Source organism: Heteronotia binoei, chromosome 15 (assembly GCF_032191835.1).
Source record: "Heteronotia binoei isolate CCM8104 ecotype False Entrance Well chromosome 15, APGP_CSIRO_Hbin_v1, whole genome shotgun sequence".
Taxonomy (NCBI): Eukaryota; Metazoa; Chordata; class Lepidosauria; order Squamata; family Gekkonidae; genus Heteronotia; species Heteronotia binoei.
The window spans coordinates 13,646,151-13,664,134 of record NC_083237.1 but is presented as its reverse complement, the minus strand read 5'-3'; the positions used below and the strand labels follow the sequence as shown (position 1 = coordinate 13,664,134).

The following is a 17,984-nucleotide window of genomic DNA, read 5'->3' as shown; positions in this document are numbered from 1 at the left end:
GGAAAATGGCTCCTGCAGAGAGACTGCTTAATGGCTTCCATGGAAAGGAATGCAATTAGTATCTGCATGGCTGAGCAGTTCAGGAGAGAAGCATGATCTGGAGTCCTTCTTGGCAGAGCAGACACAAATAGGCACATACTAATATGCACAAGCAGGGAGCTGGCTGAAGACCAGCAAGAAACACTGCTACATGATTCACACAGTGTCCATATGGAGCTGACACAAATGCCAAATGCTTAAAGTTAAACAGGATTCACTGCCTATAAACAGTAGGCAAGTGGGTATTGGGTATTAACGTCCATATTGGGTTAGTTCTTATAATCAGTGTTTTCTGCTTACCACTGAATGTTCATAAAAACCGTTTGCTTGTGCATGTAGTGGCACAGGTCCATAACACAAGTCCATAACAACTAACAGTGCAATCCTAGAGTCACTTTCTTGGGAGTAAGTCCTATTGAATAGACCTTAGTAGAATTCAGAGTAGACCTGCTTAGGATTGCTCTCTAAGAGCCCTGGGAGCCTGGCACCAGGGCCAGGGTGAACATAGTCCATAAAAGATGGAGGGGGGGCTTGGGGTTACAAGCTGGCAGCCTGGTAAGAATGCTGGCAACCCTGTAAGAAGCTGTAAGCATGGTTCTTTGCCAGGATGTCTAGGTCATAGAATCATAGAGTTGGAAAGGAACTCCAGGGTCATCTAGCCCACCCTCTCTTCACAATGAATGAAATTCACAAATACCTCCTCCTATGTCCTTACAGATGGGAGACACACAGCATTCAACTTGGGTTGGGAATGACTGACAGCTACTTCACGGTGTTCTGTCAAACAACTGGCCGAATATAGATGGCACCCTATTTCCTTGACATAGGACACCCTATTTCCTTCTCATTTGTGTTGTCAGCCATGGTCTTGGGGAATAAGCAGTTAAATGTATGTTGCCAGAAATCCAGGATAGAACCATCTCCTTTTTCTGAGGCTGGGTTTCTCATCTGAAGAAACTTCTGGAATCTGAAGAGCTCCTTGGAGTGACTTGCAATGATCTCGCACATTGGAGGAAATGGATGTCCCTATTTCTTTGGAAGAGAAGTGAAGTGAAAGCCATATGGGATGTTAGAATCCAGACTTTACTATTTGTCTTCATTGACAGGTCTTTAAAATCTGAAATAACCTTGAATTACAGCCTAGAACAAAAGAGATAGAAACCTTTAATTTTATTTGTTCCGGTTTATTAAATGCTGTCTCTTATTTAGATCAGGCCTACACACAATGATAAAGCATTTGGGGAAAAATATACAATTCAGCAACCCATTGCTTGAGGCCAGGATGGAGAAGATCTCCACAGCCACCATGAATTTCCCTTTGGTGCTTAAGTAAGTTGGAACAAAGGACAGCCAGACACTGCAAAAGACCAACATGCTGAAGGTGATGAATTTGGCTTCATTGAAACTGTCAGGTAAATGCCTGGCTAGGAAAGCAAAGGTGACACTCACGATGGCCAGAAAGCCCATGTAGCCCAAGACACAATAAAACATGGTCACTGATCCTTCATTACATTCCACAATGATTTCTCCCATTACTGAATATGCATCAAAATTTGGATATGGGGGAGATGTTACTAGCCACACAATGCAAATAGTGGCTTGAACAATGGAGCAGAAGACAACTATGGAGGCTGTCTCTCTTTCTCCCATCCACTTCCTCATCCTTGACCCCGGTATGGTGGCCTTGAAAGCTACAATCACAGTGATGGTTTTGGCCAACACACAAGAAATTGCGATGGAGAAAATAATGCCAAAAGCCGTTTGTCGAAAGAAACAGGTCACCTTGTGAGGCTGGCCAATGAATAGCAAAGCACAAAGGAAGGAGAGTAGGAGGGAGATGAGGATAGCATAGGTGAGGTTCCGGTTATTGGCTTTGACTATGGGAGTGTTCTGATTCTTGATGAAGATCCCAAGCACCAAAGCTGTGATGAAAGAAAAGGAAAGGGCCAAAATGGACAGACTGAACCCCAAAGGTTCTTCATAAGACAGGAAGCTTAACACTTTGGGAAGGCATAATTTTTGTTCTTGATTTGGATAATGATCTTCTGGACATTGAAAACAGTCATCTGTATCTGAAAAAGAAAAAGGGGAAAATGCAGTCATTGGGCTGACATATTAATTTGAATGAGTGCTGCTAACTCAAATGATGACAGGCCAATCTGCATTTTTCTCCAGGAGTTACACTTACAGAATACTACTAATCTGGAACTGTGAAATTTAGGGACAACTCTGACAAATGGATGGTCAACCAAATGGAAGGAGTCTACTCATTCCTGATATCAAAATACAGGGGTCAGGAGGACTACTTCTATTTTGTCTTGATGTGCTGCTATTAGTTTTATTCTTCCCGTCATTGTGCACATAACCACACACCTAACAATGATTGAATCACACTGTATAATCTCACCAACAATTACCACCATTACTTTATTTTTTTTAATGAAGGTCAATAGACTTTGAAGAATGCATGCCGCCTTACCCTTGCTGTTGGAAATCATCCCAACAGGGCACGGAAGACAATCATAGCAGCAAAATGGCTTTCCTTCTATCTCTCTCCTACCATAACCAGCACTGCACTTGTCATTACATATGGAAAGTGGGGTTCTCTGTCCAAAAAATTAAGAGGAGAATTTCATTATGTGTTTTTAAATACTGTCACACTGATGGTTTTTTTTTAATGTTAAGAAATGTCTTGCTGTTGAAACAGCATTTGGAACTCATCTGGACAACACGATGCAACAAAATTTGAACCTCCACATTCACTGGAGATGGCCATACGATAAAAGAGTCTTAGACAATATACATATATCAAGACTTAAACTAATGCTATATTATTTGAAATAGGTTTCACAGTATTTTGGCACCATTTTCTACTGTTAGGCGTCATCTATTAGTATTGTTTGATGCTTCTTATTTTCTGATTATTCTTTCACACGTTGCTCTATTTCAATTTAAATTCTCCCTTGGACATTGGCTTGGAAACTTATTAAATCTTCTGGACTGGTGTTCTGTTTTGCAATTTCTTCCTGAAGAATAACTCATTGTGCAGTCCTGAGGTCCACATCCAAAAGGGCTTAAAGACTTGAGTGAAAGATACAGCAGCACGGGAGTTTTTCAACAATATACCTTGGAGTCACACCAACTTATGCCAGAGTTAGAGAGGTGGATCCTGGAGTTCCAGGTGCTAAACTAAGCAATGGAGCTGCTTTGGCAACATAGAAAGGAGCAAAGCTGAGGACGTAGCAGGAGGCAATTGACTCTTTAAGCTTCTCCAGCCTGAGAACACCACCTGAAACTTGGGTAAAGTGATACCAGCAAAAATTGTGGTCTTCCCTATAGGCACCCATCCAATGGGAAAGGCCAAGCAACACTCCTATTGCTGTTGTCCTACCCACAGACCCCAGAATACTTCAGGATGCTGATGGCTCTAGTCTTTCTCAGACCCTTTCCTGGACATTTAGGGAATATGACATTGCACTACAGTGTTGGGGAAAGCACAGAGAAGGCACCTTACATCAGCAAGGTACTATTTAGCACTGATACGTAAAGGATGTTCATTGCCTAACACATCTTCGGTGGCGTTCGATACGGTCGACCATCGGTTACTGACTTGCCGCCTCGCCAATGCGGGGATTCAGGGGCTGGCCTTGCAGTGGCTTTCCTCTTTCCTTGAAGGTCGGGGACAAAGGGTCTCGATTGGGGGGGAACTATCCCAGAGGCGCACACTTAATTGTGGAGTGCCCCAGGGAGCGGTTCTCTCCCCGATGTTATTCAACATCTATATGCGACCCCTTGCCCAGATTGCCCGAAGGTATGGGCTGGGGTGTCACCAGTATGCTGATGACACCCAGCTCTATCTACTTATGGACGGCCGACCGGTCTGCGCCCCAGAAAATCTGGATCGGGCACTACAGGCCGTGGCTGAGTGGCTCAGACTGAGTGGACTGAGATTGAATCCTGCGAAGACAGAGGTCCTTTGTTTGGGTCGTCGGGGACCGGGTGGGGAAATCCCCTTGCCAGCTTTTGATGGTGTGCCGCTGACAGCGGCGGATAGGGTCAAGAGTGTGGGGGTACTATTGGAGCCTTCCCTAAAGATGGAGGCTCAGATAGCAACCACTGCCATGTCCGCGTTTTTTCATCTTAGATGGGCAAGGCAGTTGGCTCCCTTCCTGGACCGCGACGACCTAGCAACAGTGATCCACGCTACGGTCACCTCGAGGTTGGACTACTGCAATGCCCTCTACATGGGGCTGCCCCTGTGCCGGACCCGGAAATTGCAGCTGGTGCAGAATGCCGCAGCCCGGCTGTTACTGGGCCTCCCAAGATGGGGGCACATTCGGCCGGGTCTTCGGGCTCTGCACTGGCTCCCAATAACATACCGAGTCTGGTACAAGGTGCTGGTCATTACCTTTAAAGCCCTATATGGCCTGGGACCTGCCTACCTGAAGGACTGTCTCTCCCCACATGTTCCCCAGAGAGTACTGAGGTCTGGGACTCAAAATCTTCTCACCATCCCCGGGCCTAAGGAAGTCCGTCTTAAGACAACTAGAGACAGGGCCTTTTCAACAATGGCCCCTACATGGTGGAACCAGCTGCCGGAAGAGGTGAGGGCCCTGCGGGACCTTGCTCAGTTCCACAGGGCCTTTAAGACAACCCTCTTCCGGCTAGCCTATGCCTGACTGGGAAATAAATGTAGCTTATTAGACTTCTGTGAATCATACTGTATAGATGTGATGTTAAGATTTTAAGGTTTAGGTTTTTAAATGTTTTGACTTTTTTAAATGTTTATATATGTAATAATATTTTAAACTCTGTTTTATTGTTTGCTGTGAGCCGCCCTGAGCCATTTTATGGGAAGGGCGGAATATAAGTCATGGAATAAATAAATAAATAAATCTTGTTTCACAATTCTCACAGTTATCTGAGCTTTGGAGACACATATCAAGGAGAAGGAGGAGGCTTACAATCTCCTTTACCTTCCTCCCCACAAGCCTGTGAGGTGAGTGGCGCTGCGAGAGCTCTCACAGAAGCTGCCCTTTCAAGGACAGCTCTGAGATAGCTATGGCTGACCCAAGGTCATCCCAGCAGCTGCTGGTGGAAGAGTGGGGACTCAAGCCCATTTGTCCCAGATAAGAGTCTGCACATATAACCACTACACCAGACTGGGCATGACTCTACACCCAAAGTGTGACAAGGCACTGTATCCCACCAGGTAAGTAGAAGCAGGGGTTCATCAGCCCCTGACTAGAAAGCTGTAACTGCTCACCCCCTCATACATACTGTTGGTGCTGCCTCAATAATGCATAGACCTATATCCAAGGCTATCAGTGTGTGTATAAAGACAATTGAAAGCTTGTCTGCTCAACTATAAATCAGAAAATAGATTATACTAAGGAGGAAGAGGGGGAGCAGGCAACCTGGTAAGGATGTTGGCAACCCGTAAGAAGCTGTAGGCATGGTTCTTTACGAGAATGTCTACGTCACAGAATCATAGAGTTGGAAGGGAACACCAAGGTCATCTAGTCCATCCCCTGTACAATGCAGGAAATTCACAAATACCTCCCCCTATGTCCTTGCAGGTGGGAGACATACAGCTTTCAACTGGAGTTGGGAACGACAGGCATCTTCTTCACTGCGTTCTGTCGAACAACTGGCCAAATATATATGGAAGCCTATTTCCTTGCAGGATGGTTTGTTGTGCAATATGCTAACAAGCAATACCTTTGCTATGTGGACTCTTGCAACGGAAGCTATGCTACAGCCAGGAGGCTCTTTGGATTGCGCTGACAAGATCAGGGTGGCTTGGGCTATCCAAGGCAGGGCAGGCTGGTAGTGAGAAGTGATGCATTTGCACTAAGCATTGAGTTACCCCAAATTTAAATTCAAGGGAGCTTTCTTCAATGTTTCATTGTCTTGTTTGCTATGAATCTGAAAATGATCAAAGGAACGGAGCCTCCAGGAGCCCGCCGCGGAGGGAGAGCGGTCGATGTGGTGCGCTTCCAGCGCGTCCCGAGGGGGTGGGGCTTCAATGTTGCTATTGAAGCCCCGTCCGTTGCCGAGGCAGTCCTCTCGGCGTTTTTGGGCTGGCTGGGAGCGTGTCTGCACGCTCCTTGTGCGGTCGGGGCTTTGCTGCCTGCATCGGCGTGTGGATCGGCCGGGAGGAGAGGAGCGCGTCGCAGAAGTCATTTCTGTCACAGTGATCGAGTTGGAGTGTTGGAGTGCGAGGGGGTTGATTAGGGCCCTTGGGAATTGCATTCTTTAAGCTTTCTGGGGCAGTTTGAGTCCACTTGTGCTGCAGGGTGCCCTTTGGTCTGGGGGAGGCTTCCCTTGCTGGGGCTCTGAGGGCAGCATTTGGGAGTGAGAGGTTCACATTGATTGCCCTGTGTGCTGTTTGGGGATTGGGTGGCCATTTGTCCAAGTCTGTGGAGAACGGCAGAGCGGGGTGGTCATTTTGCAAGGGCTCCAGTAGCTGGGCTTTTAGGAAAAGCAGTTCATTTTGTGCCCTGTATACTGTCAAAGGTGTGGGTGGCCATCTGACCATAGGCTGCAGTGAGCAGCAAGGCGGGGTGGCCATTTTGAGCAGCGGCTATTTGGCAGAAGTTCGAGGGTGCTTGTGCTCGTACGTCTCACTGGGGCTTGGCGGCCATTTTAGCCTCTTCTTCCCCATACCTTGTGCTTGGGGCAGCCATTTTTGAGGTTTGGTACTTCTGCCTGGTGCTTGGCGGCCATTTTTTACGTTGCTTCTTCCCCATACCTTGTGCTTGGGGTGGCCATTTTGAGGGCCTGTTTCTTCTCCCTGGTGCTTGGCGGCCATTTTGGCCTTGCTCTTTCTTCCCCACATGTTGCTCTTGGGGTGGACATTTTAGGAGGTTTTGTGGCGGCGGCCATTTTAGAGTCCACTGGGGTGGTTGCTATTGGGAAGGCGGGTTTGGTGCCTTATTTCCTTATTTGCCTTTGGCTTGGGTAATATAATTAAAGAAATTCTGCTTTGTGCTGTGCCTTTTTAGTGAGATGTCGGGTCACAAAGGCAGTGGTAAGTCAAAGGGGAAACAGCCTGCCCCTAAGGCTCCTAAGCCTCCTTCTAGGCCCCCGCCGCTCCCTTCATCTTCGGATGATGAAGTGAACGATGAAGTTAATGCAGCCATTTTCCAGCGGCTGCAAGCTCTGGAGCAGGCATCGGGGTTTCCATCTCCTCAATTGCCTAAGAAGGGGCGGCTTTCTAAGGGTGCTTTGCAGGCAGATATATTGACCCACTTATCTCTTTTGGAGGGCAGATCTGCTGTGGCTGCTGCTGGAGGAGCTGTGGGGCCTGCTGGTTCTGATGTCGGAGCGAGCACGTCGTCCGGTGCGGGTGGTACCGGATCAGCGTTGGTGCCTGCTTTCCCTTCTAGTAAGTCGGGGGATGGCTCTTGGCCTCATACTGGGCCTGTGTGGCCTTGGGGGGCTTGGGGGTCTGCTGGGTCTAATGGGGCGGGTGCTCCGTTAGGTGGTGCAGGGGCTCCTTCAACGGTAGGCTTAGAGCAGTAGAGTAACTGTATGTGGCCACAGGGCCAATTCGGTCCGTTTGGTAATTGGCACGGGGTGGGGCAGCAGGGGGCAGCAGGGGCAGCAGGGGTCAGCAGTGGCTTGGCCTGGAGGCTGGGGATTCCCTTCTCCTTACGGGGCGGTCCCCTTTAGCGCTATGCCTTTTGGGGAAGTGGCTCTACCGTTGGGAGATCACTTGCTGCCTGCCACAAGGGAAAAAATTTTAATTCCCTTTTATTTAAGGAATTCCCTTTTATTTAGGGAATTGGAAAAGAAGGACGAGGAGAAGCTGGACGATAAAGAGAAGGAGAAGCTGAGAAAGAGGAAGGTTGATCGGACCTGGGCCAATTGGCTCCCAGGGTTTTTCATATATGCGGGAGTGATTGCACGTGCACAGCCCTGGCGGGCTGCTGCGTTGATTCAATTTATGGACATCATATACAAGGGGTATACGATGTTCAGCGGCCCAGCCTGGATCCAATATGATCAGGAGTTCAGGATGAGGGCCGCTTTGTACCCTTCACTCCCTTGGGATCGGATTCACCAACAGTTGTGGCTGCAGGTGATGTCACCTGCTTGGCCCAATTTGGGGGAACGATCTGACAGTGGTCACCTTGTGGCTAAGGCTTCCTCTTCTCTTTCTGGTGCGTCCTCCTCCTCCCGCAGTGTTGCGGGGCAGGCGGTTCAACCCCGCTTGCTTTGCTGGGAGTTTGGGTCCCAGGGGGCGTGCAGTCGTAAGGACTGCCACTTTAAGCACGAATGCCCCCTGTGTGCAGGCCCACATTCCTTCAACAACTGCCCGAGAGTTCAGCCACGCAAGGGTCAGAAAAGATCAGGCGGGGATCCTTTTCAAACTGGAAAAGGGTCCCAGCCCGATAAAGGTGGGGCCTCTTAAAGAGTGGCTTAGCAAGTACCCACGTAAGGAAGACAGTTTATATTTGTTGAACGGCTTTACGTTGGGCTTTAGAATTCCTTTTCAAGGTTCTTGTGGACCAACTTGGTCCAGAAACCTTAAGTCAGTTATGGGTTTAGAACATATAGTTGCAGCAAAAATTGCTAAGGAGTTGGCGGAGGGCAGGATTTTGGGCCCATTTGCCAGTCCTCCTGTGTGCAATCTTAGGGTTTCCCCATTGGGGGTGGTGCCAAAGAAGGCACCTGGTGAATTTCGTTTGATTCGCCATCTTTCTTACCCCAGGGGTTCCTCGGTCAATGATGGCATACCTGAGGAGTTATGCTCCGTTAGGTACACCTCATTTGATCAGGCCGTGGGCGTCGTTCGATGCTGTGGTCAGGGGGCTGAGCTGGCGAAATGCGATATCAAGTCGGCATTTCGCCTTCTCCCTGTCCACCCGGATGATTTTGAGCTACTGGGCTTTTCGTTCGCCGGGCAATTTTACATGGACAGGGCATTGCCTATGGGTTGCTCTGTTTCATGTGCTGCTTTTGAGTGTTTCAGCAACTTTTTGGAGTGGGCTGTGCACGAGAAAGTGGGTTTGCAGGATGTTGTTCATTATTTGGATGACTACCTGTTTGTGGGCCCTGCTAGCTCGGGTCGTTGCGCTCAGTTGTTAGCCGGCTTTATTGATTTGGCCGCCGAGTTGGGTGTGCCTTTGGCTGAAGAAAAAACTGAGGGCCCGGCTCATTGCCTTGTGTTTCTGGGGATCGAGCTAGATACTTTAGAGCAGTCATCTAGGATTCCCAGTCAGAAGCTGCAGGATTTGAAGGAAAGGATTAAGTCTTTTCTTTGCAAAAAAAAAAAAAAGGTTACGTTGCTGGAGCTGCAGCAGTTGGTTGGGCACCTTAACTTTGCCTGCAAAGTAGTTGCCCCAGGTAGGCCTTTTCTTCGCAGATTCTGTGACGCTATGGCGGGCCTCCACTCGCCACTGCACAGGACCAGGGTTACTAGCAGCATGAGGGAGGACCTTAGGATGTGGCAGGAGTTTTTGGAATCCTTTAATGGGATTTCTTTTTGGAGAGAGGACATGAGGCTCGAGGCTGAGCTTCAGGTCATGTCCGATGCTGCTGGGTCATTGGGTTTTGGGGTCTACTTCCATGGACACTGGTGCATGGAAGAGTGGCCGGAGTCGTGGGTTCAGGCCGGTTTGAGTCGTGACCTCACGTTTTTGGAATTTTTTCCCATTTTGGTTGCGGTTTGGCTGTGGGGGAGTGAAATGGTTAACTGCACTGTTCATTTTTGGTGCGATAACATGGCGGTTGTTCATGTTATTAATTCCCTTACATCCAAATCGCAGCGGGTTATGAGGTTGGTGAGGGCCTTCACTCTGCGCTGCCTGCGGTTTAATACTTTGGCCAAGCATGTTCCTGGGGTGAATAACGGGGTGGCTGATGCTCTCTCTTGCAAACAGATGGAGAGATTTCGTCAGCTGGCCCCAGATGCCGATCTGGATGCGGCGCCAATGCCGCAGGAGCTATGGCTGATTGGAGAGCGATAGGCTTAGCCATTGCACCTAGCACCAGAAAGTCTTATGAGCGTGCCGTGCGGCAGTTTGAGGACTTTAGGGCTGAGGTAGGGTATCGCATTGTTTGGCCCCTCCCAGTGGAGCAGTTGCTCCACTACTGTGTTTCCTTAAGAGGTAAGGGATTGGCCGTGCGATCGATTCGGGGATGCATGTCTGCGCTGGCCTTCGCTAGCAAAGCATTTGGGTTTAAAGAGGAGACAGCAGATTTTTGTATTCGAAAGATGCTGGAAGGGTGGTCCAGGGAGGCTGGGCCCAAGCCTGACGCTAGGACCCCTATGTCTCCTGAGATTCTTCGGGGTTTGAAAGCGGTTTGGAGCGCAGTTTGTGCGTCTCATTTCGAGGCGGTTTTGTTTCATGCAGCCTCTTTGGTGGCCTTTTTTGGGGCTCTGAGGGTTAGTGAACTGGTGGCAAGCTCCAAGAGTGATGTTTCAGGTAGGACGTTGTTACTGAAGGACATTAAGTTGCTGGGGGGTAAGGCGTTCCTGTCTATCCGGCGATCCAAAACGGATCAAGTGGGTAGGGGAACTGTGCTGGAGTTGGGTCCATGTTCAGAAGTGGAGCTTTGCCCAGTTTCCGCAGTGGCTGACTATTTGGCTGTGCGGGGAGGCTGCGAAGGATTGCTGTTTTGTCATGCTGAAGGCAGTCCTCTGACAAAACATCAATTTTGGGCCATGACATCAAAGGCTTTAGCCTTGTTGAGTTTGTCTAGAGTGAGGTTTGGTACCCATTCCTTTAGAATCGGCGCGGCCTCTACGGCTGCCGCCTTGGGTTATCCTGCTTCGTCCATTCAACGCCTTGGCCATTGGCGGTCTCAGGCCTACAAAGGCTATATTCGCCCTTTGCTCCGCTAATAAGTTTTGGTTAGGAGCCAGGGTGGTTTAACGTTCGGGTTGTATAACTTGTTTGTTTTTTCCTTTTAGATGCTGTTGTTCCTGGCCGGAGGAGCAGAGTTCTCATCTGCGGGCACAGTTATGTGTTTTGGGCAGCACATCAAGCTCGGAGAACTGCTGTTGGCTCTCAGCTGGGGCTCAGCAAACATGTTATGATAGAATGGAGGGGCGCCGGGGTCTTCAGTGGCCTGGCTTGCTCCCCTTTTTGTTTCATGGGTGGGGGGCCCTCCTCCGCAGGTATTGATTGTTCACCTGGGAGGGAATGATCTCGGGCTGATTAAGGGCAAGGTGTTGATCTTGCAGGCCCGGGATGATTTCAGGTACATAAGGAACAGATGGCCTGGTACCATTATAGTTTGGTCGGCCATGATTCCACGCTTGGTGTGGCGCAGTGCCTGGAATCCAGCTGGGTTGGAAAGGGCTCGTTACCGAGCGAATAAGGAGCTTCGCAAGGTTCTGGAGGGTGGTTTGGGCCACTATTTGCCCCATCCGGATATTTCTAAGGAATGTCCCGACCTCTACAGAGGGGATGGGGTGCATCTCTCGGAAAAGGGTAATATGCTTTTCCTGAGGGATTTGCGGCAAGGGCTCGTGTTGGCTTTAGGCCTTTCTGTGGGTGCTAAGCCCTAAGTAGAGACTTGGCCTTAGTTGTGGCAGGTTTTTACGGGGTTTATGGCACCAGGCGGCCTGGGGAGGACAGGTTAGCCTCCCCCTTTTGGGGAGTTAGGGGTCTGGCAGGATCAACCTTTGGTGTGGCCCGAGGTTTGTGAATGCAGACTGTCCTGGAGACTCGATTGGATGGGTGTCTTTCGCTGAGACTCGCATCTGGTGTTTGGGCCCTCCAGTGCGAGCCTCCCTGCTGGGCCTGCCTATGGGAGCTGTGGCTCACAGCTCCGGCTGGGGGGCCGGGTCTCTCGCCCGCTGAAAAGGCAGGGGAGCGGTCTGAGGAGACCCCTGGCCCTGACCTGGCTGCAGTTCGGTTGCCCTTGCCGTTGCTGTGTTATTTAATAAAAGTGGCCCATAGTTTCACCAATCTAATTGTGTTCGTCTCTTTATTCCGACTTGGGGGGGCAAAAGATTGCATCTAATTCATAGAATGCAGACTCTGACATATTTCACTTCCTGATCCAAACAACTCACTTTTTGAAAAAAAAAATGAGAAACCCTAAAATTTATGTGCTCCCCACCTGTTTAAATGCCTCAGGCCATACAATGGCTTCTTCATAGATGTTGAACAGTTTTCCTTTGGATGTTTGGGGGATTATGTTCCCAACTTTGACTTGCAGAAAGGACTGGTTTGGGAATGTGACCCAGTTGATAATATCATATCCAGCTATTATTTCCCCATTTTGATCAAAAGAGATCTTCTCCCCAGCACTGTTGTTAAATGAGATGCTTCTCAGGAAGTGGTGGAGCTGAAGAGAGAAGAAAGAAAGAAAGAAAGAAAGAAAGAAAGAAAGAAAGAAAGAAAGAAAGAAAGAAAGAAAGAAAGAAAGAAAGAAAGAAAGAAAGAAAGAAAGAAAGAAAGAAAGAAAGAAAGAAAGAAAGAAAGAAAGAAAGAAAGAAAGAAAGAAAGAAAGAAAGAAAGAAAGAAAGAAAGAAAGAAAGAGGAAGGAAGGAAGGTTTAATGTTTGAACCAAGAAATACCATTGTTGGTATTTTAAAAAGGATTGTGTATGGTTATAGTTAGAGTATTAGCAATAGCTGTCAAGACAAAAAAAAAATTTGGATAGTGACATTTTCTTTCCATTCTATTGCTATGTTTCTGAAATACCCAGTGCATATTGGATCAAATGGCTTTTTCAACCATGAGAAAACATGCTATGGGAGCAGATTGTTTCTGTGGGTGAAAGGAGACCTTGGGCCCCTTGGGCGTTTTCACACTGACCTTAATCGGCAGCGACGCCCCTCTTCACCGCGCAGGATCTGCGCGGATTTCGCACCAATTGCCGCGGAGCACCTGGAAGAGCCACAAAGTCCCGCGGCTTTTGCGGCGCAAATGGAAACTGGTTTTTGGCGGTTTCCATTTGCGCCACAAAAGCCACGGGACTTTGCGGCTCTTCCAGGTGCTCCGCGGCAATTGGTGCGAAATCCGCGCAGATCCTGCGTGGTGAAGAGGGGCGTCGCTGCCGATTAAGTCAGTATGAAAACGCCCCTAAGGAGTCTTTCTCCAGTGGAAAAAACTCTTGTCTCCTTTGAACAGAGTCCTTCTGCCTTGAAAAATGACTTGCGGTGAGGAGGAAAATGTAGGGTTCCTTCTCACAGCTCAATGCCATCAACCCTGAAATGTTCCTCCACCACAGGGAGCTTTTTGAAAGTCAAGAGGCTCCTCTGCTGATTGAAGGCTCTCAAAGTGGGTGGAGAATTCCTCTCTTGGTATAATACATCTGTGATCATTCCATCCAGTCTGTTATTTATGTTCTTTAACAGCATCAAGACCCACTTCGCTTTAAGACTTGTAGAATTAGATACAGAACAGCCATCCAGTCAGAACCAACTTATGGTGATGCCAGCAAAGGGATTTCAAGGGAAGTGAGAAGCAGAGGCAATTCACCAGTGCTTTCTTCTGTAGGGTCTTCCTTAGTGGTCTTCCATCCAACGATCAAGATTGCTTAACTTCTGGTCAGATCAGGCTATACCATACAATTACACTTCTCCCTTCTTAAATTAGGATAGCCCAAAAATATCTATTAATGGTGACCTTCCGGCAATGTCAGTTTGACCATTTAGATGACCTGATATATGAACATATGAACATATGAAGCTGCCTTATACTAAATCAGACTCTCGGTCCATCAACGTCAGTATTGTCTACTCAGACTGGCAGCGGCTCTCCGGGGTCTCAAGCTAAGGTTTTTCATACCTATTTTGCCTGGACCCTTTTAGTTGGAGATGCCGGGGATTGAACCTGGGACCTTCTGCTTACCGAGCAGATGCTCTACCACTGAGCCACCGTCCCTTTGTATATGTAGTACAAAGTATGGGAGAGCTACAACAAAACCCCAAATTTATCCTGAATCAAGGAAAATGAGGTGAATTATTGATTTAACAGCTGTATTGGAGACCCAGTTCCACTCTCTATGTCTCTCCAGAAGAAGCCAAAATACATTTCCGAACAAATTCCATTAAGCCTTGAAGCACATCAGAAATATTCCATTCACCTTGCTTTTGGTATCCCTAAAACACTTACACTAATTAGACTTCTCACAGAATATCTTGCACTGGAGAAGCAGGCATTCCGCCAAAAAATATTTGAAACAAACCATTTAAAAGTCTCCAGGTGCCAAAACAACAGATTTCCTATAGAAGCAGTGATGTGCCCAATTTAGAGTCTGACAGAGAGCTCAATTAAGCACTGAGATGTCTTGAATTAGACTGGATCCACTTATCAATGAGTATTATACTAACATATTAGAGGATGCACAAAAAAATCCTGAACATATGGATACATATTTATCCTTACATTTCCTTTTCCCATGGCTCGAGGCAGCTTATAAATCGCAATATAGGGCATACAAAATACAATACCACCCAATAACCCATTATCTCTAGTGTCTGCAAACAACAACTATTTAAGTCATATGCAAATGAAATGGCTTGGAAGGGCACCCCAAAAACCTCCCAATATAGCCTCTGAAGGCGACTGTTCCATAGAGCGAAATCTATGGTGGAGAAGTATGTTCTCTTGTTGATGCAATGAGAGCTACCTTAATTCAGCAAAGAGTCAGTTGGTGGATTCTAACTTAGTATTGTCAGACTGTTACCTGCCACAGCTGATTCAGACGTACTCTTGGCTTATGTTTCAAATGGGATAAATGCACAGCGTCCAAAGCATGGACCACAGCATAGACAGCATTGTATATGCTATAACTGTGGCCTGTCGTGTTCATTTCAAAAACCGATCCAGGAACCGTTTCCAGTTTCTCCTCTCCTGTGCAGACCTTCTCATTAGTGTTGTCTGCCATGATCTTGGGGAATAAACAGTTAAACGTCTGTTGCCAAAAATCCATGATAAAGCCATCTTCTTTTTCTGAGGCTGGGTTTCTCATCTGAAGGAACTTCTGGAATCCGAAGAGCTCCTTGGAGTGACTTGCAAAGGATATTGCACCATGGAGGAAATGGATGTCCCTATTTCTTTGGAAAGGAAGGGAAGTGAAAGCCATCTGGGCTGTCAGAATCCAGACTTTACCATTTGTCTTCATTGACAGGCCCTCAAAATCTGAAAGATCAAGCAATATTCTCAAAACTATCATGGTATCACTTTCACCATATACAAGCACAACATTTGTTGAGCTTTTCATGATAATGCTGCCTATTTTAATGGCACTGATTTGTGTTTCATCCATCTGTGTGGAAAATGATAAAATTGGGGTTCGTTCAATGAAGTCAAAGCAGATGCCATTTTGAGCAAATATGGGGAGTGCATTCTGAACAAAATGTTCTGCATATTCATTAATCTCATGTAGAGAGATCACTCCAACCCAAGTCCACCTGAAATACATCAATAATTGGAGAATCCCAATATGCTGAAGGGCTTCACTTGGAAAAGTCTGGTAGAAAAAAACTGTCTGGGCTCTGTGAATTAGCATTGGAGCACAGCCATATGTGAGCTAAAGAAATAGAAAGAGGAGATGAGATGAGATAGAAAAGAGATTTACAAAGTGAAATCTTTGCAGGTTTCTCTGTATTGTGGTTGGCCCAATAAATCAAACTGTTTTTTCACAAACATTAACTGGAATCCTAGACAAATTTCATTTGTGTATTCAGCATGCATTTCCAGAGATGGAACTGGGAAGATTCCAAAACACTTTATTATTTAGTACACTCTCTGAGAAATTTATTTATTTTCTGCCATTTACATCCTACTATCCTCTGAAGTGGGCTCAGGGTGGCTTACAAGATCACATGAAAATATCTTGATAATAAATACTAGCACGTTCAAGCAATCTATGAAAAATCAGAGAGTTAAAGCTCAAAATTTAGTACCAGAAAACCAGAGTGAAAGTTGCCTCAGTAGCCATGCTCAAATGAAGACCTCTGAGTGGTGTTGTTCGATGCACTGAAATTGGAAATTGGATCTTGGGGCATGAGGTACAATTTCTACAATTCTTTGTAGTATTGTGAAGATCACAGCTCTCAAGAGATCCCTCTCACACTACTATTTTCCTTATCCTATTTCTCCGTTGCTGCCGCATATTTTTCTCATGCAATGTGGCAATTGTGGGAACAGGACTTTCAGACAGCATGTTATTCCAGTTTGCAGATGGCTAAAAACTGCTGTTTTCAGACCACAGAGAAGTTTCCTGCTCCAAACTCTTTTATTTTTTATCTTAGAAAGAGTTTGGAGCAGGAAATCCAGTTCCATCTCTGGATTTCTTCTTCTCTCCATGATAACCCACCTCACTCTACTGAGCTTAGTATCTGAAAACACACTTGTTCCTTCTCAGATCACAAAACAAATCTTACAAATCTACAAATGCTTTTAATACCTGCCATGTCTGGAAGATCGGTTGTTCATTAGCCCATTTACTTCAGTGTAGAAATGGAAAAAATATAGATAGATAATTGATGAATTAAGACTCAAGAAACATATAGGGTGGGCATTTATAATTTCAGTCATATTACTCCAAACCAGAAAACTGCATCTCAAACATATAGGGTTATATTATACCTGTGGGACTTTGTAAACAGGTAGGATGGTGGCCATGTGGACACAGGTATCGGATTGAGGACCTCCAATAACTGCTACTAGATCATGCTGGGTGTCACACCTGTAGTTAGGGATGAATCTGCCCCGTGTGGAGACCATTTCCATGGAGGATTGATAGTTCCTGCTTGCACTGTAATAGTCATTATAGATGTGGAAGCCCAGAGTGACATTGTGCAGAATCTGGGGTTTTTTATTGATCTCCCTAACAGCAAACACCAAGGCCAGGATATGCTGGTAGAGATGAGTCATTACCCTACAATGAGAGTTACATGCTGTATCACTAACTGCATTTCAAAATATGATACTTACTGGATTTTAATGCGTGTTTTTAAAATAAAGGTACAAAAGGTAAAGGTAGTCCCCCTGTGCAAGCACCAGTCATTTTTCGACTCTGCGCCGCGGTGACATCACATCATGATGTTTTCTTGGCAAGCTTTTTACAGGGTGGTTTGCCGTCGCCTTCCCCAGTCATCTACATTTCACCCCCAGAAACCTGGAGACTCATTTTACCGACCTCAGAAGGATGGAAGGATGGGTCAACCTTGAGCCGGCTACCTGAACCCAGCTTCTGCTGGGATCGAACTCAAGTCGTGAGCAGAGCTTGGACTGCAATACTGCAGCTTACCACTCTGCCATGGGGCTCTGTTTTCAAAATATGTTGCACTAAAAGAGACCGCTTGGAATGTTTGAAGTAATACTGTCACATAAAGAAATGCATGGTGTCTCCTAATGAAGAGGACTACTATTCCGGAAGAAGACACACACCTGTCCATACTAACAGAATCATTTACAGAGAGACATACAATTGACTAAATACATGGAGATATGTGCTGGATTGTTTGGACACTATTCACTTTTTTTTTTCATTTTAGAGAAAGGGAAACTATCCTTTAGATGAGAAGATAGTTGAACCAAGGGACATGTAAGTTTCCTTCCTATGGGAAGAAAGGAACAGACATACCTTCACAGTCCGGAAGTAAGGGTTTTTTTTTTTATCAGGAACGCAGTTGCAACTGGCTTGGTGTTGGGGGTGTTGCCTAATATGCAATTTAGTTTCTGCTGGGCTTTTCCTACAAAAATAGCCCTGCCAGAAGCTAAAACCAGTCCACAGTATTAAGACTATTACGAGGCCAAAATATATTATTTGGATTTTTAAAAAACAGAAACCTCTTACATAATGTCATCAAAGATCTCAATAGAAGGACGTTTTTCAAAAGTTATTTCCTTGGACCACATATAGATCTGAGATAAAATGGCAGCCATAATGTACTCCCCTGGTTGATAATACTGGTGAAGAATAGGAAGAGGGTCACTAGTGGCATTGCAATTAGAGGTACGCAT

General features: G+C 46.5%; 1 protein-coding gene across 1 annotated transcript; it reads right to left on the bottom strand.

Annotated features, from left to right (window-relative positions):
• Positions 1–1,209: 1,209 nt before the first annotated feature.
• Positions 1,210–17,984, bottom strand: LOC132583075 (vomeronasal type-2 receptor 26-like). Its single transcript, XM_060254741.1, has 6 exons — positions 17,818–17,984; positions 16,605–16,782; positions 14,698–15,543; positions 12,121–12,348; positions 2,519–2,645; positions 1,210–2,111 (listed from the first exon to the last, which is right to left on the bottom strand). The coding sequence occupies exons 1-6, from the start codon at positions 17,982–17,984 to the stop codon at positions 1,210–1,212; spliced, it is 2,448 nt and encodes an 815-aa protein (XP_060110724.1).